We start from the raw sequence: 25,961 nt of genomic DNA, 5'->3' as shown, positions 1-25,961 counted from the left end.
CAATACAGTTTTATCTAAATATTATATAGTATACTTATACGTAGCGTGGGTAGGCCTTCCACAAGATGGACCGACGATCTATTGAGGTTCGCGGGGATCTGCAGGATGCAGGCAGCGCAGGACCGGTCTTTGTGGCGAGGCTTGGGGGAGGCCTATGTCCAGCAGTGGACGTCTGTGGGCTGATAAGAAGCAGAAGAAAATAAGATACATATTATATGTATATAGTATACAGCATATTTACTGTCTGTGGCCTAAAACTCACAGAATACTATTTTTTTAATAAATAGCCACGAATTTCCATGAAATAATTTTATAATGTCAAAAATATTTAGAACTAAAAACACTCGACGGAAAAAGTTAATTAATAACATTGTTGAGGAATGTGAACTAAAATTTGGTTTAGTTTTTATTTTTAAAGCTAAAAATAATGCTCTTCGCTACATAAAGTAATACAAATACGAGATGTGCCATTGCGGTGCATTTTTAAATGTCCAAATGAAAATTACTTTAGTAGCGTCTACGCGCTCTACATATATTGATGTACGCTCTACGTTTATTGCTTAGATGGGTGAACGAGCTCACAGCCCACCTGGTGTTAAATGGTTACTGGAGCCCTTAGACCTCTACAACGTAAATTCACCTTGAGATATAAGTTTGAAATATTTTGAGACATTTCACTGGTGGTAGGACCTCTTGTGAGCCCGCACAGGTAGGTACCACCACCCCGCCTATTTCTGCCGTGAAGCAGTAATGCGTTTCGGTTTGAAGGGTGGGGCAGCCGTTGTAACTATACAGGACCTTGGACTAGCACCGGGATACCTTGCTGTGTCAGAAGCAGCGTAGGTCGACTGATTTCATCTGACACTCAATTGGTCTTTCGAAAACGCGTGTTAGTGCAGCTCACACGTCATATCAATAGGCCTCACCTCCCTGTAAAGCCGCTTACAAATACAAGTACAATAATATACCAAAAAAGCATTAAATTAAAATCGTTTTTGTTTTATGTCGTTAACGAAACTAAAAAAAGGAATCCTAAAGCATTTCTAATTAACGATACGTAAACAATAATGTTTGCGAACGCCTGGGGCTGTGATTTTTAAATAAAATGATTTTTTTATGCTCTCTGAATTTCATATTCCTTTCTTTTTGAAAGATTTTGTAATCCCTCTCTTTGTCTAATACAGAAATGTATTATTTTTAAAGTGTGGATGAATGTTGGATTTGTTTATTTTCAGAAGTCCAACCACCTTAATAATTAAGCAATTGAAATGGCTTATGATTGTGTACAGAAATGTTCATAGTATTGTTCCAAACCGCCAACCTCTCGTTAGACGTAGTTAGTTCTTTCAATTGTTCAACAAGTCATTGTTTAAGTTAAAGCTTTGAAACTAGTGGCTCATTCTATTCCAGCTAGTAGGAGATACAAGATAATAATAAATTTACACTTAACTTTAGTGAAATTCACAATATCATTATGAATATAAAATAATTATAAAATGCTTACCTAATAATTATAAAAGAAAAAAATACTGTTGTGATTTTAATGATGACTGACCGATTTACACAATTGAACTTCCCAATGTAAGCTACCAAATATGTATGTTTAGCAACGATATTTCACGCATCAGCAAAAATGCGCAGTGATTTTTTCACACCTAAGAAGAAAAAAACTTTTACCTTCCGTTAAAGTTCGGGACTAAGAGATCGGGTCGTTGTGCTGACATCTCATATCGTGTTCGACAAGTTTATAATAGATTCGGGGTGTCGGTGGACGCAGCTGACGTCACAGGCCATTAGTCCGCCGACAGCAGAAAACCTCAAGGGTCACGGGTTCAAATGCGACACATGGTGAAAATAGGCGGGTGCGGGTAAAACTTTCGCCGCATTCCGACCCAGGCATTTATCTATTAACAGCAGAACTGTTACAGTAAACCATTCCGAGACGCGTAAGCAATTTATGACCAGTTTAAATATATATATAAATGGCATCATTTGAACAGAGATCTTTTATGATTTCCAAACTACTATAAAAAGAATAGATGATACAAACGATACAGATAATATCGCAAAACATTTAAGCTGAATATATATGTTATATGTGTAAGGCTGACCGACTTAGATGCACGGAACATGAATATCAGAAGTGGGAATCGGATTCGAAATGCAATATTTCAAATAAAAATTTACGCCTTGCACTAAATTTTCACTCGTTTATATGCTTCAGTGTTGCGGTGAACACTTTTTACTTTTAGTTTTGAATGATTTCATATTCTCTTCTTGTTTTTCGAGAGCAGTTGTCCAGTTTTTACAATACGTCCAATTAGTTGGCGCAACGTGAACGAACTGTACGAATATTCAAAACCAAAGCAGAGCAGTGCATTGCTTTTCATTCCCATGATTTTTAGTTCATTGAATTTAATTCTTTTTTTCTATTGCTTAGATTGGTAGACGAGTTCACAGCCCACCTGGTGTTAAGTGGTTACTGGAGCCCATGGACATCTACAACGTAAATGCGCCACCCACCTTGAGATATAAGTTCTAAGATCTCAGTATTGTTATAACGGCTGCCCCACCCTTCAAACCGAAACGCATTACTGTTTCACGGCAGAAATAGGCAGGGCGGTGGTACCTGCCCGCGCGGACTCACAAGTGGTCCTACCACCAGTAATTACGCAAATTATAATTTTGCGGGTTTCGCTTGTATTACACGATGCTATTCCTTCACCGTGGAAGTCAATCGTGAACATTTGTTGAGTACGTAATTCATTAGAAAAATTGGTACTCGCCCGGGATTCCAACACAGGTGCATCGCTCAACACGAATGCACCGGACATCTTATCCCTTAGGCCACGACGACTTCACTTCTATTCAACTATAAAACCATTTAGTTCCATTTAGTGGTGAATAATAAATTAAAACGATCTTAAATTTAGAAACAATTAATGATAAAATTGGGTGAATAACAAAAAAAAAAGATCCATCTAATGGATCAGGCAAGAGGTCAAGAGAGATAATGAGATCCTGCTAGACACCTATCCTACCTAGAACGATTCATTAAAATAATTAATTCTTATCCGTATTTTATAATCGATTCTAGAATAGTTGTTATTAATTGCCTTTATTATTAAGTAAGTACAAATAATGGATACAATGATACAATGATATAAACTTAAATTATAATTAATTTAAGTTTATATCATTGTATCATATATATACATATATAAATTTAGAAAGAAAGATAATTAATTAAATTATAATTTGCGTATTTACTGGTGGTAGGACCTCTTGTGAGTCCGCACGGGTAGGTACCACCGCCCCGCCTATTTCTGCCGTGAAGCAGTGATGCGTTTCGGTTTGAAGGGTGGGGCAGCCGTTGTAACGATACTGAGACCTTAGAACTTATATCTCGAGGTGTGTGGCGCATTTACGTTGTAGATGTCTATGGGTTCCAGTAACCACTTAACACCAGGTGGGCTGTGAGCTCGTCCACACATCTAGGCAATAAAAATAAAATCAAAAAAACCTTAAAATAGTTCTAATCAAATTGCCTGAACATTATTAAAGATTTTCTTAAGACGGCAACGTAATGCTCGCATAGTTGTTTCTATTCGGACATTAAGATCGATCTAGAAAATTAGGCTCATAAAATAAACACATTTGTTTTCGAGACGAGCAAATACAACGAGAAAAGTAAACAATTACAACTAAAAGCAAAGCTGCGGCTGCAACACTTGGTAGCAGAATTGCTCTTCTGAACAAAAGAATCAAGAATCTACTCATTCCACGAGCCATTGAAACACAAGTAAATCGAAATCGAAATGGACAATTCGTATAAACATTGGATTTTATTTAATAATTTAGCCGTTACTTTTCTGTAGATATTGAAAATAAAATTTAAGCATTTACTTAAGGATTTTTAATTAAGGCTATTTATATCTAGTTTTTTTTTAACATATATACAGTTTATTATTATCAATATAAGCTAGAGCTAGAGCAAAATATTTCATGAATTGTTACATTTGTTGGAACAACTTGGGTACTGTTTATCGCGAGTCAAGTGTAAAATATTACGGGAGCCTTCCTGAAGTGGCAATGATAATCATTAAAACTTTCAATATAATCGAATAAACGACGTGAGAAGACATAGTGGAACCAAAACAAGATAACTTGCAAAATATTGATGTGTAAAAATACAGTGTTTGCTTATGATCTTTAGTCCTATATTTTGGAAAGTCACATTGTTTCTTTCATTTTTATTATTTTTTTGTTTACCCGCTCTGCACTATTCTACAGAACAGCAGAACAGATTACGATCTGTTTTTTGTTTTGTGTACATGTTTCCCCAAACGATCATAATCTCTGAAAACAGAGAAATCCTGATTTAATTTAAATCACGTAGAAACAGATAACAAATAAATAGATAGTCGGTTCCTACTTCAACGTAAATTGTACCTATGCAACTTTGGTGTGCATTACGTTTGTAACGTATTCAACAGTGGGCTCCAATTCTTAGTCTTAATGGTGTGATCAGAGTGCTTGTCTAAGTCATGAGTAGTGTGGCTTCAAGTTGCGTTCAAGTCACGCTTGGCTTAATGCCACCAAATTGGGGGAATATCTTACAAACAGTTTGAATATTTTCGAATAATTTCTATTGGGATGAACCTATTATTTCACACGTCACTTTTAGATAAATTATTTTAATGAATAATAAACTGATTGTAGGAAACAATTGATCGATCCGGATCGACTCAGATGTGACTGTTTTTACGTCAAATTCAACAACCATTCGATTTATTTCGATTCACAACAAAGTTTCTGTCATTTCGTTAGCTCTCCTAGTATCTCGTAATAGTATTAGGTCTTAGGGGTTTTTTTTTTATTTTCTGCTGTGAAAGGTATTATTTATCAAAGTACTTTGTCATACATTGTGTCTGGTATATTTCTAGATTTGATATTTTTCATCGTAAAGTTGATGTTTCGCCATTGATATTAGGCGTGGTGGATTTTTTTGTTCGATTTGCTATCGTGTAAAATATATATTATATATAGGTATATATAACTTTTTTCTTTAATTTTATTGTTGAACGTGTTTACCCTCCATATCTTGTGAAATGCATACTGAACAATTTCGCTCCAAACATAGACAAGACAATGTACGGGCATACAATAAATACCCTTACCACTAAAAATCATAAATATAAAAAACGCTTTAGTGATAGTTAAATTTTTAGTACCTACACGATATTATCCCCACAGCGTCATCAAGACATCTTTCAACAGTCATTAGATACGAATAAATTTTCCTTGAAAAAATTGGAACCCAATTGCAAGAAGTATATATCAAAATAGTCTTATCGTTTGGTATAAGTACATTAGATTTCTTATAATACAAACTACACTTGCGTTGATTCTACGCCGCAGATTTTTCCTCAATCGGCTTTCAACTGTACAGATCATATTACGATTCGTATTATGTCGAATATATGCTATCTCCTGACAGCTACCAGCCAAGTGAAAGGAGTTAATGTATCTTCTTACCGAGTTGTAGATCGAGTGATTTCCTTTTCGTTAAGCTTTAATTGGCTGCCGTAAAAACGAACTTACGAACCATCTGATGGTAGGCGACATCAATGCTCGTACACATCACAATGTGAACATCATCGTCGACATTTTTTTTTTAATTGCCCTTGTAGGCAGACGATCGAGCATACGGCCCACCTGATGGTGAGTGGTTACCGTCACCTATAGACTTCAGAAATGCCAGGGGCAGAGCCAAGCCGCTGCCTACCGCTTAATACTTTCCACAAGCCTCGTTTGAAGAAGGACATGTCATCGCGCTCGGGAAACACCGTGGAGGGGAGCTCATTCCATAGCTGAATGGTACGTGGCAAAAAAGACCTCTGAAAACGCTGATATTATCTAGTAAAAAAACAATCATTTTAAATCAAGCAAATTTCAATCAACTTATTTGTTCTTGTTGTCTAATTATGTTTTTCCAGGGAAACCCTTATTAATATGTTCGTAAATGAACATTTTCAAACACATTTATTTCATAATGTATTCTTTTTTGTAATCTTTGAACAATAACACAAAATTAAATTATTTTTCCGTGTTCGTAAACCTTTCCCTGTCATAATGTATCAATAGATAATACGCGAATGCTCGTGAACAAAGCACGGTATCGCATTTTTATCCGTTTCATTAGATAGATACATTATTATAAATATACTGGTACCCTGGGCTTCCCACTCACGCACAGCGAAAACGTTTTTATTTTTTTTTGCCTCTTCGGAACACGCTTTGTCCCTTTTTCGTTTCGCTTGTTTTATATGGGGCGTTTAATTCGATAAAATTCGTGTGGACTCGAATTGGTTTAGGAGAACTGGAAAATAGACCGGCATATAAATGCTGCCAGTGATTTCAATCTAATATTGTATTTTATTCTGCCGTCTACTACAACTCTGTACTGTACTAATATTTATATATTTGTACATACGTCAATACAAACACTACAAGTCCAAATACACAGCGGTCACGTTGTTTAGTTAAGGGATTCTGTCGATCTAAATACTCCAGGGTGTGCCTCTAATAGTGCTGATATTCATGAGTGACGACTACTTAAATGATTACTTAAAAACGTAAAGACCAATTCAACCTGATCCAATCATAACAAGGTGTTCAATTTTAATTTAAGTACTAATAATATAGTATAATAATTTTAGCATTACATTATTATATTATTGGACATATGAGCTATTAATAAGTTGGGGAAAATGTATTTTCGCATTAAATATGTATGAACTTGTAATAAAATCTCTTTGGCTATACTATTTGTATCTGGCTGGTTTTGGTATCATTAAAAGTTTAAAAATTAAAAGTTTAAAAATTAAACTTTTAATGATACCAAAACCAGCCAGAGATAATTCCCGATTAAAATTAGAAAAAATGTGTTTTTATTTATTATTCGTACTGTCAAGATGAAGAGTGAATCTAATGAAGAAATTCGATACATTTTAAAACTTTACTACAAAAAGGTAAAAATACAACGCAGGCCGCGAAAAAAATTTGCGATGTTTATGGACCTAGTGCAGTGTCTGTGAGAGTAGCACAGATTTGGTTTAAGCGTTTTCAATCAATTCAATTTAAGCGTTTTCATTTCAATTTTGATGTCAAAGATACACGACGCTCTGGTCGCCGCCCTATTACGGATAAAATGGATGCCATTTTTGAAAAAGTGGAGCAAGATCGGCATATTAGTAGTCACGACGTAGTTGAAGAGCTGGTGATTGACCCCAAGACAGTTATGGCGCATTTGAAAAAACTGGGTACACAAAAAAGCGGTACCTCACGAGCTCACTGAAAGAAATTGAATGAACCGTGTACTCATTTGTGATTCTTTATTACGACGTAATGAAACCGAACTATTTTTGAAGAAGCTGATAACTGGTGATGAAAAGTGGGTCACGTACGACAAGAACGTGCGAAAAAGGTCATGGTCAAAGGCCGGTCAGTCTTCACAGACTGTGACAAAACCCGGGTTAACTCGCAACAGGGTGATGCTGTGTGTGTGGTGGGATTGGAAGGGCATTATACATTATGAGCTGTTACCACCAGGCAGGACCATCGTTTCTGAACTCTACTGCGAACAACTGATGAGATTAAAGCAAAAAGTTGAGAGAAAGCGGCCGGAATTAATCAACAGAAGGGGTGTGGTTTTTCCTCATGATAACGCTAGACCTCACGCATCTTTAGCCACTCAGCAAAAATTGAGAGAGTTTGGCTGGGAGGTGTTAATGCATCCGCCGTATAGTCCTGACCTTGCACCTTCAGATTTCCACCTGTTTCGGTCTCTTCAGAATTCTTTAGGCAGTGTCAGGTTAACATCACGAGAGGACTGCCAAAACCAATTGTCGTGGTATTTTGATCAGAAGCCCCAAAATTTCTATAGTAATGGGATCATGTCCCTACCTACAAGATGGCAAAAAGTTATCGAACTAAATGCTACCTATATACTTTAGTTAACTGTAAATAAACTATATTAAGAAATTTTGTGAATTTTCTTAAAAAATGCGAAGAAACTTTTTCCCCAACCTATTATTATAGCAATAAGCAACGGCAATGCATGTTGGTATTAATTATTGATTAAAACCACCAATTATTTACTAAACTAAATAATTGAACAATTTTCCAATGTACTGATGAATTGAATTAAGTTTATTTAAAAATCACACTCAATGTAGAGTATTTCTTTTAAATAAAAACCAAATGGTGTTCATTGTTTCACATTGAAACACAAAATATGGAATCCCTCGTCAGAAATACATGTCAGTGGTCTAAAAATGTACGTTTCGCTGTCAGGATTATTGAGGCTCCAGCAGCTGTACCAATCCATGCAGCCCGGCCGTACCGCGTTCCGAATCTCCCTTGTGAAGCGAATTAATAACGCGTCAGAAGCTTTGGAATTCCTGTTAACATTGGAACAACACGATCGCTGGGGCAACAAGCGCATTGTGCTTGATTGCAATGCGAAAAACGCCAAAAGCATATTAGTCGAGCACGTCCGAAAAGTTCAATTGGGGCGCAGGACATACCACTACATGCTCAGTGGACTAGTAAGTATTGCATGACTGAACTTTTTTAGTCCCGTGTCGGCTTATAGTCAAAATTTGAAAATTCTTTGCTCCGTTAATTTCATTCACTGGTGGGAGGACCTCTTGTGAGTCCGCACGGGTAGGTACCACCGCCCCGCCTATTTCTGCCGTGAAGCAGTAATGCATTTCGGTTTGAAGGGTGGGGCAGCCGTTCTAACTATACGGAGACCTTAGAACTTATATCTCGAGGTGGGTGGCGCATTTACGTTGTAGATGTCTATGGGCTCCAGTAACCACATAACTCCAGGTGGGCTGTGAGCTCTTCCACCCAACTAGGCAACAAAAAAAATTTACTTGGCAGTTTATTTTTCATATTTAAATCACAAATTATTGATAATCGTAAATTCGTTAGCATCTATATATTCAGATATTTAGATTTTTTTTTTTTTTTTTTTCTTTTTTTTTTTTTATTGCTTAGATGGGTGGACGAGCTCACAGCCCACCTGGTGTTAAGTGGTTACTGGAGCCCATAGACATCTACAACGTAAATGCGCCACACACCTTGAGATATAGTTCTAAGGTATCAGTATAGTCACAACGGCTGCCCCACCCTTCGAACCGAAACGCATTACTGCTTCACGGCGGAAATAGGCGGGGTGGTGGTACCTACCCGTGCGGACTCCCAAGAGGTCCTACCACCAGTGATTACGCAAATTATAATTTTGCGGGTTTAATTTTTATTACACATAGTTATTCCTTCACCGTGGAAGTCAATCGTGAACATTTGTTGAGTACGTATTTCATTAGAAAAATTGGTAGTATTTATTATCTGATACTCTTATGTAAAAAAACAATTTACATGGTGTGCATGTAAATTGTTTTTTTACACAATACAGATTGAAGTTGTCGCGGCCTAAAGGATGAAATGCTCGACGTACCTATTCGTATTGAGCAATCTGACCTCATGGTTATTCGAGTTGCGCAGAAGGACTCCAATTCTTCTAATGAGACATGCAATTAACACGTGTCCATGATTGAATACCACTATAAAAGGGCAAGACCGTGAAATATAAATTAAACGTCCAGCTGTATATCGTTTCAAGTGATACTTATGGAATTGGGCATTTTTTTTAAATGTCTACTAATCATCTACTAATCTTTATTGACATTTATTCAGTTAGAATTCTTATTGAGTTTTTTTTATTTTATTGCTTAGATGGGTGGACGAGCTCACAGACCACTTGGTGTTAAGTGGTTTCTGAAGCCCATAGACTTCTACAACGTAAATGCGCCACCCACCTTGAGATATAAGTTCTAAGGTCTCAAGTATAGTGAGTAGAAACGGTCAACATAATTTCACTGTCTCCTATCTTTTATACTGGTATTAACATTATTTCTATATAAGCCTCAACACCTAAAACCAGAACAGATATGAAGGTATCTTTAAATCGAAATTCTAAGGTTCGTAATTTGTGAAGTAGGTACTAAAAAAATACCCAATTACTAGGTGATGGATGATCATTGGGAGAATGAGGTTACCGAGTACGGAGCAGTCAATATTACGGGGTTCCGCATCGTTGACCACTCTAGGAAGATTGTTCGCGATTTCATGGAAGGTTTGCGAAGAATGGACCCCCGGTTCAAGGGGACTATATCGGTAAGTGTTGTGCGTTAATCGTCACATTGGTAAGTACGAAAAGAATCGTATGCTAAGCTATATTAAGCTAAGCTGTAAGCTATATTAAGAGCCATAAGTGACATTCGATAAATAATATCAGGATACCGATAAACAGTACATTGAATGTTATTGTAATAGCCGTGTCGAAGACAGATATAATTATGCTATCAATGCTATTATTATGCTATCAGTCAGTGAACATATTCAGAGCGAGCTCCAAAACTTTTAATTAATATACATAGCATGAATATTCTTATACTTTCCTTTTCTGAAAGTTCTGGAAATGTTTCTTACTTTTAACATATGTATGTATGTACATTAGGGTAAAATTTGGACTAGCACGGTAATTTCCAAATTAATTTAATATTTCATTTTGGTGGAAATGTTGTTTAATATTTGATAATAAATTCATTCAAATTTCAATTAATTGGTTTGCGGTCCTTTTGGTTATCTGTAAATTTTACGATATTCTCTATTATTAGTATTCGGTTAGCGCATAAGTTTATTAATTTGTACTTCAGAACTGTAATATAATATACTTGTATTAAAAGGATTAAAAATTCAATCCAATGTGAACCTTAGTTCAAATGGAGGTTTTCTGCCATAGACTCGCGATCCAATGTGAATGTTAGTTCAAATGTAGGTTTTCTGCCATAGACTCGATGTATTTACTTGGAGAAATTCTTTTATGACGTTATACTAAAATCTAATGTATTTGAAGTGTTTAACTGACTCGCATCGCAAGAACAATGATTTCTACTTAAATATATTATTACATTTTCTTACGCCACTGCTTTATAGCCTTATTCATTATCAAAAAAATGTTGTTGGTTATTATATTTCTCTTAAATTACAGCCAAACAAATGTGATTAAAAATACAAAAAAAATCTAATGCTAAAATATACTAAGCCTAGCTCGTTATAGTTTATAGGATTCAAACAAAAACTTAAGGCAAAGTTTTATCCAGTTTTATCAAAAACCGCGAAAGAACATTAAATAATATGGACTTCACCTTTTAAACGAGAAAATTATTTCCTCAAGTTTTTTTCTGAAAAGAACGCTTTTGTTGATCTAATAATTACCAGAAGCTTCTTTGGTTGAAATTTTAGATAAGCGTTAAGATAATTTTCTTTCTTATGATTCTCGTTTGCTTGATAACATTCAATTTCACGATAGCATTACGTTTACTGAACTTGTACTAGTATTTTAATGTGTAATAATGTGTTATCTCCACGTAACATACGCCTTAAGTATACAATTATATAGTAGGGTATTGAAAATGGCGGCTCACGAAGAAATTTTGACGTGGAGTAATAACGCGTTTATGTAGATTTCACTAACTCACGTACGCCCTAATGAAACCGTGAGTGGGGTACCTCTGCATAAATTATTATTCCATATGATCTCCCCTTTCCGAGCAAATACACTTAGGACTTTTTCGCGTCGAATGCGTGTACCCAAGAGAATTGTTCTGGAGTAAGTTAACTCATCACTGTTGTTAACACTTAATGAAACGTGCTATGAGTCTGAACGTTGTAGTACATATTATTATCTCATTCATTTAATTCTCGTACTGTGAACTTAAAATGGTACACGTGTATTTATCTAAATATTATTATACTATGTACACTTTGAGTGCGGTATAATGGCGTTTTGAAAAAACCTTTGTACAACCAACTAAATATATACTTACATTAAAGTAAAATTTAAGTAACAATAATAAGAAAAAATCACTTTTAATTGTATGATTAATTTCTTTTTTTTATTAATTCATGTAAATAGTAGGCTGTTCGCTATTTCTTTCGAGGTTCCGCACTCTTTTCATAGCAAGAATGTATTTTTGTTATTTGACAACTACCCTCAAAAGCATATTTATAAGATTTCTATCTTACACTTATATGGATTTAAGATCATAAGTATATTTCTTATTATCCGTCGTTCGTATTTAGTTTTGGAAAATATTTTATCATTTTAATATTTATTTGTCAGGCAAAAACAGCGCTTATGTACGACGGTGTCCAGGTATTAATGGATGCGCTTAGTAGACTCTGGCGGAAGAAACCGGATGCATTCAGGAATGCACTGCGTCGGGCCGCAGCTGGTCAAATGAACACAACTAAAGTAATTGACTGTAATCCTGGGAAAAACTGGGTGGTGCCTTTCGAGCATGGAGACAAAATCTCAAGGCTGATAAAAAAGGTTTGTTATTACGAATTTTTTATTTATTTTATTGCTTAGATCGGTGGACGAGCTCACAGTCCACCTGGTGTTAAATGGTTACTGGAGCCCAAAGACATCCACAACGTAAATGCGCCACCCACCTTGAGATATAAGTTCTAAAGTCTCAAGTATAGTTACAACGGCTGCCCCACCCTTCAAACCGAAACGCATTACTGCTTCACGGCAGACATAGGCAGGGTGGTGGTACCTACCTGCACGGATTCACAAGAGGTCCTACCACCAGTAGAAATAGATATAGAATCTCTTTTAGATTCGATTAAAATGGAATTCTCTTGATCGGTTTCGCTTACTTGTATAAAAGTAGAAAGGGCTTTTAATTTTATGTTAATAGATTGAATTAAATACCCCACACATTTATGTATATGCTAAATGCATATCAAATGATGACCGGTCGATCAAAATGTGCATTATTTAGGATCACCTTTGTTGTCTAATGGTGTCTTTCCCTTTTTCTCTCATGCATTTGAGACCTTTCTGAATATATACCTACATTTAAGGAACGTAAGTCTCAAATTGTATTATCACAGTAATCAAAATTAAAGATCTTAGGCTGAGTGTCAAAATTAATTTGGTTTCAGACGGACATCGAAGGTCTGACCGGAAATATATCTTTTAATGAGGAAGGTCATCGGTACAATTTCACATTAAATGTCGTTGAGATGACAGTTCAAAGTGCTATGCTGAAGGTGAGTTCAAATTTAAAGAGCTATCAAAATTTTTAGTCCAGAACATCTTATTGATTCTGATCTGGTATATTCATCAGACATATGTGCGTATTAAATTTTTTTTTTTCGCAATAATGTAATAACACTTTTTTTAAACATATTATTATCCGCAACACGCTTCGTCAGATTATAGAAACAGAGTTATCAGCAACATGCTTCGTCAAAAAGTACAATACTTACTTTTAGCTACAAGCGTCGTCATTTGTGCGTATTAAGTACCAGACGTTCAGTAAATAAGTCCTTACGTATTTTACTTTTTCTTAATCAAATTTAATATGTTAAATGCATTATTTATTACAAGGACTCACAAATAACCATCTTCGTTCAAAGCGATTGAAAGACTAACGTTATAACAATGTAACTGGAGCTTAAATCTTACCCCGTAATGAGGTTAGCGGTGCTCGCCCTGTGCGTATTGTGGTCTCTAGTAAATTAACTATAGACAGGTTAAAAATACTCTTCCACTTGAACTTCGTTAAGATGTGTAGCTATTTTTATAGATGTATATAGATATTTAAAACACCTAAATAATTTAACCAATCCCTTCAATATACTAATAAGTATTTGGAATTAAATCTGACACGACTATTTTAAAAGAAGGATCTTTATTAGCTAGTCAGAAAAAAAAACAATAGTTTGGTTTTATAATGTATGTATAAAAATAACGCGCAGTTAAGTGCAAAACTATAATAGATACTTGCTCAGGTTTTATTATTTGTTTTCAACCGCGGGGCAATTGTGCTTTCTATTGTAAAGGCTGAGACAAATTTTAAATAATTAAAATGGTGGCATAGACATTGTGATTTCGCCGAACTCCAGTAACCATTTCACATCAGGAGGTCCATTAGCAGCACATCCAGAGTAAAAAAATAAAATAAAAAGAAATACACAGCAAAAAATCTGGATTCTTAGAGAGCATCTTTAATTGCTTAATCAATTATATATACAATTAAGCATTGTGCAATTGTGAATATTAAAATAATAATTTGACCTTCAGATAACAGATAAACTAGACGAAGGCTTTCTATGAATTAACCAATTCCAAAAACTAAACAATTCCTCGTAAATTATTACGAGCCAATTTTAGTCGAAAAGTATCAAGAAAACCGTAACAGGGTACGCAGATCCATTTTATGAGGGTTATTAAAACCCTTACAAACTTTGCACATCAGTTAGCAGGTACTTTCGTCGAAGGTTAATTTTAACTTTATTTCGCCCTACTTCTGCTCCACAACTCACTAATGATTTCTCAACGTTCATAAATCAATGCGAATAAAACTTTTAGGCCCATTCTTCTACTCGCCACTCGGGACAAGTTTTAAAATTTGCTTTCACAGAATAGCCGTGTTTCCCTCAAACGGATTATTGGTTTTGTTTTTCAATTGATAAACTGTTTTGTTTATTCTGTGTTAAGCATCTCCATATTCATTTTGTTTGTTTGGGTTTTACGTTTTTATTTTCTTTCTTTGAGCAATGAGTTATTTATTTGGCTATGAGTTATTTATAGTCGTCACGTTAAACTTTTTTTTTTTCTTAATTATGTACATTATATTGGTATACAAAGAGCTTACAAGTTACTTTACAGGGTTGTAAAATAGCTTGTAAGCTCTTTTGTTGCTTTACAGGGTGACAAAGCTATGTGCTAGACAGACGCGATGAAGCGACTAAATCCTTTTTATTTTAGGTAGCAACGTGGTCGGACGTCCGTGGTTTACAGCTTGTCTCGCAGAAACACGTTCAGTTAAAATCACCGGCGTCGTATGACATAAATAGAACGTATATTGTGACAACGGTGCTACAGGAGCCTTACCTAATGCCTAAGCCGTTTGAATTCGGACAGAAAGAGGAACAATTCCACGGATTTTGCAAGGACCTTGCCGATTTAGTGGCGAAAAGACTAGGAATTAAATGTTCGTATTTCGTTTATTTGTATATCGTATTTTGAAACTTTCAATAAAACTAAAGCTGACACGGAAAATGTTCCATACGTCTACAGAATTCTTTCAAAAGAAACGGCGCATAGCACACTAGTTTATTTGAATAACTTGACTTAAGGTGTTAATTATATTTTTAGATGAATTAAGAATAACGAAAGACAATAGAAAAACTGAGGAATTGTTTTCAGAAGGTTCTTCCAGATTAGTCGACGATATAGTCAGAAAGGTGAGTTTTATCACTTAGTCCTTCATTATAAACCCACAGTATTTTATTGGATTAATTTAAATATTATCATTGATGCATAATATGCATAGATTTATGGAGGCTCTTTCACCTAGCTTCTTCGTTATTTCTTTAAATTTAACATCGAAAGTAAGAAAGAAAGGTACATGCAAATCTCTGCAAATGGTTAGGCAATATCTAGAAACATTATTTTAAAGAAGGGTGAATCATAATGTTGAAGAATACTCGAGAAAGGGGTTCATATCAGATCTAAAGTAACTTCCGAGAAACGCACTTCCTTACATGTACGATTTTCCAGGTATTAAGTTCGAAAGTGGATTCTGTGACCATTCATTTTATAGTGAGAACCGTCTCAAACATTTCTCGATTACACAGAATAAAAATCAGACGGTCTTATTGAGCAATTTCGTATACTTTTTCTGTTAAAATGATTCATATTCTCTATCTGGAACCACTCAGCCATTCTATAAACAAATTTCTGAGACAAGATCACAAATCAAATATTAGTTGTACGCGCATGGATATATCGACTTCGCATTTCTCTTGACAAATAATATTATAAGTACATTGGTATAATAAACATGATACTCAAGACACAAGAAAGAAAAAAAGAAAGCACTTTGATCAATATTCTCAGTCAAATAGAAAGCAACACCTAGCAAACAACACTGTGGGTGCAACAGATTAAATTTTAGAATTGCAGAATGGAATCACGTACGGAAAAAGTAAATCTCTATTCCATTAACCGGTGCACTACAAAGAGTGAAGTTTATTTAAGAGAATTTATTTTCTAAGATAAAATAACATAGTTGTTAGATGTTTTTCACTAGGTCTATGGTTTGACCATTGTCTCGCATCAGGGTGTTGTTTAACAGTTAGGGCGTAGTGAGAGGGGACTTGAAACTACGGCGTTGTCAATTTCTGTTGTGATGTATTCATAAGTTTCGATGTTGTCTTAATTTCTGTTGTGATGTATTCATAAGTTTCGATGTTGTCTTAAGCAATCGAGATTTGGAACTCATATCCCACGATGGGCGATATGATTCTTGTTATAGTATCTATGGGTCCTTGTACTTGTACAATCGTATAGGTCATGAAGTTTCCTGCAAAATTTTAAGAGGAAAAACCTATTATTTGAAATACCCTCGAAGTCTGTGGTGACTTTTCATTCCCCACAATGAATAACGATCGGGGTATAACAAGAGCGGTGGAATAGCGAGCTTCCGAATGAACGAAAGAGCGCTTTGGCCGCACTGGGATCTCACTCCGCTACAGCAGATACTATCTAACTTTATTTATTCGCTCGTAGCCCCTGCGGTAATATGTTTGTTAATAACGAACTTGGAATAATTTTGCATTCAGGAACTTGTTTGAATGTAGGTACACGTGATAACTTACAATTCACTTGCAAGTTATCGTTTGCCATTCTTTGGTGTATACGTGCTTGGAAACACTCGGTACTGTGATAATTACATGGTAAAGTTGTATTTAACTTAAGCTTACGTGAAAATCAATTTTATAACGATTTTGGAACGAAGTTCCTTATGGGACGATGCGGAGGGGTACCCTGACCGGGAAAAAACGTCCGTAACGTAAGATTTTTATTAGTAATGCACACAGTGTACGACTTAACTTTGTAATAACGTACAAAAAATAACATATTTTTTTATCATTCATTCACCACGATCGCAGAGCGTTCGTTTGCGCAATACACTAACTCTTATGCAAACAACCATGAATGAAGTGTACCACAATAAGTTCGCACGTTACCGAATGATCGTGGGTTGTTGCGAAACCTCCAATTTTATTTTCTTTATACCTCGACTAGAACTTAAAATTAATATTTTTATAATAAGAAACTTCGTTCCTATTCGGTGTCCCACGACACCACACATCTTTTTTTTAAGCTACGATTTACTGCTGCGTTATAGGTAACGTAAATGTTCATACGAGATAGGAACGAATATCTATGTACTGAATATCAAATTACTTTACAAAATTTGCTGACCAGGATCGAACTTGGAACTCGTAGTACAGAGCTATCACTTGCCAATCACTAAGCCAATAATGACGTCAATACGTCAGAGCATGAAAGTTTGTTGTAAAGTTTCCTGTAATATTAAATGGCAAATAGCTCCCGAGAATGAGCAACAAGGATACATGTCTAGAATAGATATTGTATTTTGAAATTTCTCCCAGTACCTGGAAGTTTAAGCGAATGGTAGAATATTAAAGGACCTTGTTTATTGAGTTTCAAATCTATTATTTTAGTTGTAAAGGCTTTGCGCACCCTCAGACTACATGTCGATCGTGTCAACTTTGCGTAACATTCGCCGCGAAATCTAATAAGTAGCGAAGGTTTGCCCTTTATGTCTTTGTCTTGTAAGAGTTACTCGTGTGTATTGTCAGGATTCTCGTCTGTCTGCGATCTAATGAAATATTTTCGGGCTAAGTGTCGAAATAAGTTTCCATCTTTATGCCAATGGGTGTTATTATCATCGCAGCTTGGTGAGATGTAATAAGTTTCATAAAATATATTGACTCATAAAAAAAAAAGTATTCACATAATCAGAGGCACAATTGTGATAAAAGAATGTAATGTATTGTCTCGAAACTGAGAATTCGTTTTATTTATATTAAATTCGTGTATTTCACAAATAATATCGTGTCCCTAAATCAACTTGTAATTTATTTTAGTTTGAATTTATAAATTAGAAAAATTCAGTCACGCTCCGTTGTATTTATTTCCCCACCCTGCCTATTTCTACCGTGAAGCAGTAATGCGTTTCGGTTTGAAGGGTAGGGTAGCCGTTGTAACTATACTTGAGACCTTAGAACTTATATCTCAAGGTGAGTGGCGCATTTACGTTGTAGATGTCTATGGGCTGCAGTAACTACTTAACATCAGGTGGGCTGTGAGCTCGTCCACCTAAACCAGCAATAAAAAAATAAAAAAATAGAAACCTTTGCTAAAATTTGAAGAAGGGCTTAACTTAAGACATGGAAGACAATAAAATTTATAAATACCGAAAAAAAAAAGGTTTTTAAACAAATTACTACTTTAATAAGACTTTTGTGGTCTAATTTTGCGTTCAGGATGCGGATATAGCAGTGGCTCCTCTGGCTGTGACCCCTGAAAGGGAGCGAGTCTTGGATTTCAGCGAGCCGTTTCTCTCTGTCGATGTCCCGATAACTCACAAGAAACTGCAAAAGCAACTGAAGGATACCTTCAGCTTCCTGAAGCCACTCTCAAAGGAGATATGGGTGAGTGAATACATGAAACCAAATAGATTAACTAAATAATAATAATAATATTAATAATAATTCATTTATTTGTATAGAATGCAGGTACAAGTATGGTCTTAGTATAAAATATATTCAATCTCACTACATTCTGCCTGTTGGCATACAAATTTGAAGGAGAAACTTACAGCTAATTTAAACTAGGTATTAAGATAAATTTAAGAATGAGATCCCAAAAAGTTTATTATAAAAATTGAGATCTGAATAGGGACTATATGGTGGTAGAACATTTTGTGAGTCCGCGCGGGTAGGTACCACCACCCTGCCTATTTCTGCCGTGAAGCAGTAATGCGTTTCGGTTTGAAGGGTGGGCCAGCCGTTGTAACTATATTGAGATCTTAGAACTTATATCTCAAGGTGGGTGGCGCATTTACGTTGTAGATGTCCATGGGCTCCAATAACCACTTTACACCAGGTGGGCTGTGAGTTCGTCCACCCACCTAAGCAATAAAAAAAAAGGGAGAGTGTTACAATTCATTATTTAGGAAATCGGTAACAGAATAATAATACTTCTTTAATAACAGCGAAGACAGGAGTTGTTTAAATTTCCTTAAGGGCTGATCCTTTATACTATTCGGCAATTTGTTGAATATAATAGGAGCCATACCAATAAGGTTTTTTTTTCAGCAATGCAGTGTTAAATTGACCGGTACACAATAAATTCTTATATTTTGATCTCATTGCAGTGGTACGTGTATAATTGCGTGTATTGTTATTTATTACTCACAGAGGTGAAAGAGCTAATTCATGTTTGTGTTGGGCAATTGGCCTGTAGGTTGTTTAGGACCACACCCTTGCCACCGGCCAGATCCTTGAGAGATCAGATTGAAGTCTCAACTGCATTATATAGCGGTTGTTCCACACTTCTTCGCAAGTTTCTTCTTCATTTTTCACGGATGAAATGGAAAGGATGGTGGTAATTATAATTATGTGCAGGATTTCGATACGCCCATCAGTTAATCACCAGTGGATCTTTTAGTCGCCTTTTCCGACGGAAAGAGACGGCGAGCCTGTAGTATTTAAGAATGATACAACAAAGTTAGATTGTGCTTTCCTACGAGAATCGAAATTATCTCTAATAATACTTATAATATTTTATACAGTATGAAATAATAGATCTTACGAAAAAAAGGTATTATTTGTATATATCGAAGTTCGTTGTTAATATTATGTTTCAAGCAAAAAAATATGTCACTGAATAATAAATGACTGAACCTAGGAATGTCAATTAAAAATGATGCCAACAGATCACACATTTAGGTTGCAAAATTGTATGTAAATTAAATATTTACAGTGATACTGTCGTTTATTTTGATTTCTTTCTTATTGCTTACAACGAAATTTTCGGAATAAGTGAACCGAACAATTCATTTTGTTGTGATTTTACGTAAATGAAATATTGATACACATCAAATGTGTGTTTTTTGTGCAATGTTGTTTTAATTTATTATTTTTACATTTTTTTAGAAATCTCAGATTCATTACCCTTCTTCAAGGGCTCAAAAGGCGGTGCTCATCGTGCAAAGACACATTTTCGAGTTCATTAACTAGTTCAAATAAATTGAACAAGTCCATATAAATTGTGACACAAATTTTAATCACAAAATATATATTATCAATTGCTCTAAATTTTTAAATATATTGCAGCAAACAATACTAGCGGAATGCCGAAAATAAAATAATATTAAAAAAATAAAATGCCAGTCGTGATGTTTAGTTATTATGTGTTTTGGAGTTTGAAATGTGTTGGACATTTTTAATACATTGGTCATATTTCGCAACCCTACTGGATTGTACAGGGTTTAAATTTATTTTCATATTCACCACATGCGTTAGCAAAAGGCAAGTTGCCACATAAATATGTCGTTTTGTAGTTTAGGAGCGTTGGAAAATAACTAGCTTAGGAAAATTCGTAATATCTGGAATGATAGATGTGTCGCCCCGAACTAAAGTCGTTTATAAATAATAGAAGGCACGCGGCAAAATATCACATCTAGCTTTCGTAGATTAATTGTTTTCAAAAGAGGACAACAATGTATAAAATTGTAGGTTTCCTGCGAGGTTTTGTATTACTGCGTGGCTCAGAAAATTTTTGTTGTAAAATACGGATTCAATTGCGAAATTCCATATAAATATCGTTTCTTGTTACATTACGGCGAGCTAGGTTAGCTACTCGGTACCGGGAAAGTCGCATATTGATTGGTATTTTATAGAGTTTGCTTCAAAATTGTATGATCTTGCTCGTGTCTGATAGTATTTGCGATACAACGGGACTAGCGACGCGATATCGAGAGGAGAATTATGACTCTTTTATACTGAGTCATAAAAACTAACAAGTCATGAGATAAAATCAGACGATAGCGAAGTTAACGTAAAACGTAAATTATATGTGAGAAATATATACAAAAATTGTTAATAAATGTGACACAGAATTTTACATAGCTTTTTTAGCTGTGCATTTAGTGCGTAGCTTTATGGCACATTAAATCTTTTTTAATTGTATAAATTTAAATATAAATATAAACCTTATAATTGATAACTGTCTGTGCATTTGTATAGGCTACGACTGGACTGTACCCAATTGCCATTGTTGATGGCCAGTAAAAAAAAAAGCATATTTTTTTTATTGAAACTTCATCCGCCCTTTGTATTTTCATCTTCCGAGTCAGGAAGAGGTACATAGATTGAGTGTTTTTAATTATTTTTTTATTGATGTAAGTCTATACAAACGACAAACGTAACCGGATGATGCACAAAAATTGCAAAAAAATTCCTTTGTTTCAGCTATGTGTTTTATTTAGTTTTTTTGCTGTGAGCATCGTTCTTTTCTTGGTCTCAAGATTCTCTCCGCGTGAATGGCGATCGATTTCCATATCCGACACACATTTGGATCATCCGATAAGCAGCACGAATGAGGTATGACTACGTAAGGATACTTACAAACGGAATGAATACTGTGTTGATACCTATTACTCCATAGGACAATTATTTACGAATAATTATTGCTAGTAAAAAAACTAAAGTATAAACAAATAAATGTAATAAATGACAAATACAAAAATATTATTGTTTTACCGGGTACTAACTAATTATATCATTTTTATCAATTTCGAGTTTTTTAAACACACAATGTTATATTTATAGAAACGCTTTCTTTTGTTTTAGATTATACTTCATAATGAATTTAGTATTTGGAATTCGTTCTGGTTTTCTCTCGGCTCTTTTATGCAGCAAGGAAGCGACGTTGTTCCCAAGTAAGTGTCAGTCGTTTTAACTAATAACATTTTTACTAAATGTTTTAAGTCTATGTTATGAACTCACTTTTTATATTTGTATGCTCGAGCAGGTTTGTCTAGTCAATCTACAAGACTAGTTACAGTTTCCAGCTAAGTCATCAATACTGTTTTATACATAGTTCGGGTTTTAACTAATGATTCTCAGTTAAATCTAGAATATTGTTAAGATTTTTCTTTTCTTTTTTTGTAATAAATAAAATTCAGTTTGATAAAGGATATTCAAATGAATTTAGGCCTTTGACTGGTCTATTTTATAAAATACTAAAATGATATACTAAAAAACAAAGTATAATATTTAAAAAAAAATCGTATTTGTTTAGGATAATTAACCATCGGTACTTTGCCTACGCGATAGTAAAACATTATAATAATTTGCATAGAACGATGCTTTGTAGGTCGTGTTACCTGCCTATCCTGTTCTCGCAATTTTATGAATCCGAACAACACTTTTCCGATAACCTTTAACTATTTTTAAATACATACATTTTTTACACGAAACACCGTCTCTATGATTTGGGATTACACCGGTTCTGCCGGTCAAATTTTTTTAAATAAATCTTTCGAGTCGTTTCGTTCCCTTACGGGGGCGTGGAACGGGCCTCATGGATACCCCTCTGCTCGGGCTTGTAACTCCCTGTCTATCCAGGCAGGGTTGATGAGCTGCGGGTTTGTGATGGTAGCAGACTTGGATTGCTGTTGGGTTACATTGAAGATGAAGATTAACTTCGCCTCTTCTTCTCTTCTCTTCATATTCACTTCTTCTTCTTTCTTCTTACTTCCTTCTTCTCTCTTTTTAACCGGGCGGCCGCTTCTCTCCTCCCCCTTTTTTCCCTTTTACAATTTATATCTTAGCTTAACTTAATCTAGCTTAACCAAACTTAATTCTAAGTGACGGCAACTCTTCATCTTCCCCTCTCCCCATTATTTACAATATTAATGGGCGGGCTAGAAGCGTGTGGGACAAGAGCTTGGGAAAACCCAGCTCCGAGGGGGGCGCTCATAGGTCGTCTCCAGCCTCACAGCTGGTGAGGAGCTTTATCTCCGAACGATCGATGGGGGTGCCAGTAGCTCCCGCCGCAACGCCGTACCATCAGGTGGTCGGGCGTGGAGCGGGGCTATGTTGTGAAGATGCTCATGGGGGCTATTTTCGGCTCGGTCGTACATATTACGATCGAGCCTAGTCACAAACTCCCTGAGCGACTCAACGCCTATGTCCCGGGCGATAACGTAATTTCTGACGTACCGCCCGGCCCCAACGATAGTACCGAGGGAAATACTTTAAATAAATCAAAAGCAAATCGTCTTATATACCCTAGTGCCAAAGGAAATACCGCTGTACAATTCTTCGCTTCCTGTTGTATTTCAAAATTTCGACGAGCGTTTCGACTTTTCCGTCAAAACACAAGCACAGTACTGATTGGCGTTTGACTGCCTCAATTCTAACCTGGCATGAACTAGTCAAAGAGCGAAGCAAGTTCTTTTTGTTTCAATTTTTAACTATTAAATTTTTACTTCGCATATAAAATCATAACAAGTCGGTGAAAAAATCATCCTAAATGAATTTAACTGTTAACCATTACACAGGGCAAAATTAAATATAAAATTAAAAAAATGTGAGCCGTCACGGGACGCCTGGCAGATGTGAAACATCGACATTATTTTGTAAAGTAATATGCAGAAAAGAACAGATTGTGATAGGAACTAAATATGTCATAATGATAAAATAAAATATTACGAAATATAATTTGTTTTCAAGTAAAACACAGGTTATGTGTACTGTAGTAAACAACACTGTATACACTACGGAGTATACACTATAGGTATCCGAGCTCAGTGTAGCGAGAGAGATGGCTTAACGCCGGATCGAGTGGGAGAGAATCGCACAGTTGATTGCGCATGGCGACGCGTCGCCACGACATGCGTCGCCACGCCAGAAATCGGTTTTACTTGTGGCTATAGATGTTTCACATCAAAAAGAAGTGATTTGATTTTAAAATTAAAATACCTTAAAATTAAGTCAGCTAAATATTTTAAACAAGCAATTTAATTATTAAAATGTAAAGTATGTACGCATCGTGTACAGGAAAATCTCATTTTAACAGTAACAACAAACCAGTCGCAGCAACGTACCTACAAACGTTTAAAGAAATGCGGTCAATATTAAAGCGGCACCGGCTATGGAATTCCAGATTAAATTCCTTGTCGTGTGTTAAATCGTGCGTACTTGAGATACAGGCCAATGTATTGTGTACAAGAACACGGTGAAAAAAGGGGAATGATAATCACCTTGTTATGTCTACCGATGCGAGATACAGCTCGTAATAAAATTACTTATCTGTATTCGCTCCCTTTGCGAGAGTCGATTGTAAAATATATCGTTAGAAATTCAGCTTCACGAAATTTGAATACCACGGGAAAAATGATTTCACGCGGGGATGCGTTTATACTCTACTGTCGATTCTGTGCTTGGATAGCTATAGTATTAATTACGCGCAGCAATATATTATTACTTATGAACATTTTTAATAGTATCGTTCGTGTAGCCTGTGATCATTAATGGTGTTGAATTTGAACCAGGGAAGTTATTTTAGTTTTGACATGAATTAATAACTATATGAATCAAATATTTCATTAGTTTTAAACATTGAATGCTCCGAGTATTATGGGATTTGACATAGTTAATGATAAAATATCCCCGCATTTTGTGTCATATGCGATATCCATGAGAGATTGTAATCGGATATCTTTAATAGTGTTCCAACTTAATACCACCAATTTAACGAAACAACTGTAAAATTATTCCAAATTCGAATCTTTTAACTTTTATTTTATTTTAGGTCGTTATCTGGAAGAATAGTAGGCACGGTTTGGTGGTTCTTCGCACTTATTCTAGTATGTTCGTACACTGCTAATCTTGCTGCCTATCTAATAGTGGAACGTATAGCAGCGCCAATGCAGTCAATCAGCTATACATCGACCCTGCCGAATATCGAAGTAAGAGCAAATGCCCTTTTAAGAAACAGGTAACGATTTTGCTAGTAAATGGATCGATTGCTGCAGCGAATTCTTTGAAGAAAAATAACAATTCAAAATTCAGCTGATTACTATAATATAATTACTTTTTAAAGATCATCTTATCAAGTTTATCGATAAGTTTCTTTTGGGAAGTGTTCAACCTACTGAATATCTTATAATGATTAATATAAAACTGAAGTAAGTACTGATCCATTCCCACTCATTTTTGTTTTTCAGTTACCAGAAATGATCACCCGTTATATTTACCTGATTGTTAATATATATATTTTTTACATTACAAATTCCATTAAGTTAATAAAAGTTTTCTTTCATTTTGCAATTTAAAAAAAATTGCGCTTTAAAGATTTAACCAGAATCACTTTAATGATTCAGTTATAGATTTTAAAATTTATGTTTATTGTTTACAAATTTTTTAACAGAAGAAAACTCTTTTAAATTATTGTGAGTACTTCTAATTAATTGAAATCAAGCGACTTTTATTTAAAGCATGAAGATCAGTTTATTATCATTATCTTCAATTTCAGAATACGCAATTCCCAAGAATTAGTCTGGTAAAAGAACAAAATCCTTATGCTGAAGCTGTCCCTAGCTATGTCTCTAATCGTGAAGGTCAATTCTCCTGCGACACTCCACGCGTCTGCCGATATAAGCATGTATATTACAGTATAGCCACCGCAAAAGGATCGGCACTCAGGTAAAAATCATAGATCACTTAAATGCTGATAGAATCAAATGTAATTTTCTAAGAAACAAACAAGAAATTAAGGTTCCAACAAACGTTTCGCGTCGAACAAAATTCATAGATACAATAAAATTATCAGCTAAAACTAAAAAAATCACTAACTAAGCAGTTTTATCCACCAGAAAAGGTTTCGGGTGTCAATCAAATGAAAGGGATAAGCTCAAAGG

General features: G+C 35.2%; 1 protein-coding gene across 1 annotated transcript in view; it reads left to right on the top strand.

Annotated features, from left to right (window-relative positions):
• The window catches only part of LOC101740977 (glutamate receptor 1), a 79,470-nt gene that overhangs the window by 45,483 nt on the left and 8,026 nt on the right, over positions 1 to 25,961 (top strand). The window contains exons 5-15 of the mRNA XM_038013394.2: positions 8,359 to 8,612; positions 10,099 to 10,248; positions 12,260 to 12,469; positions 13,090 to 13,197; positions 14,921 to 15,146; positions 15,311 to 15,399; positions 18,514 to 18,681; positions 21,505 to 21,636; positions 21,886 to 21,974; positions 24,854 to 25,010; positions 25,577 to 25,746. Coding sequence (XP_037869322.1) covers positions 8,359 to 8,612; positions 10,099 to 10,248; positions 12,260 to 12,469; positions 13,090 to 13,197; positions 14,921 to 15,146; positions 15,311 to 15,399; positions 18,514 to 18,681; positions 21,505 to 21,636; positions 21,886 to 21,974; positions 24,854 to 25,010; positions 25,577 to 25,746 — 1,753 coding nt within the window. The remainder of the gene's footprint in view (positions 1 to 8,358; positions 8,613 to 10,098; positions 10,249 to 12,259; positions 12,470 to 13,089; positions 13,198 to 14,920; positions 15,147 to 15,310; positions 15,400 to 18,513; positions 18,682 to 21,504; positions 21,637 to 21,885; positions 21,975 to 24,853; positions 25,011 to 25,576; positions 25,747 to 25,961) is intronic.

The sequence above is a fragment of the Bombyx mori genome, chromosome 1 (assembly GCF_030269925.1).
Source record: "Bombyx mori chromosome 1, ASM3026992v2".
NCBI classification, from domain to species: Eukaryota; Metazoa; Arthropoda; class Insecta; order Lepidoptera; family Bombycidae; genus Bombyx; species Bombyx mori.
Note: the sequence above shows the minus strand (reverse complement) of the source record. Positions and strands in the feature narration are given on the sequence as shown.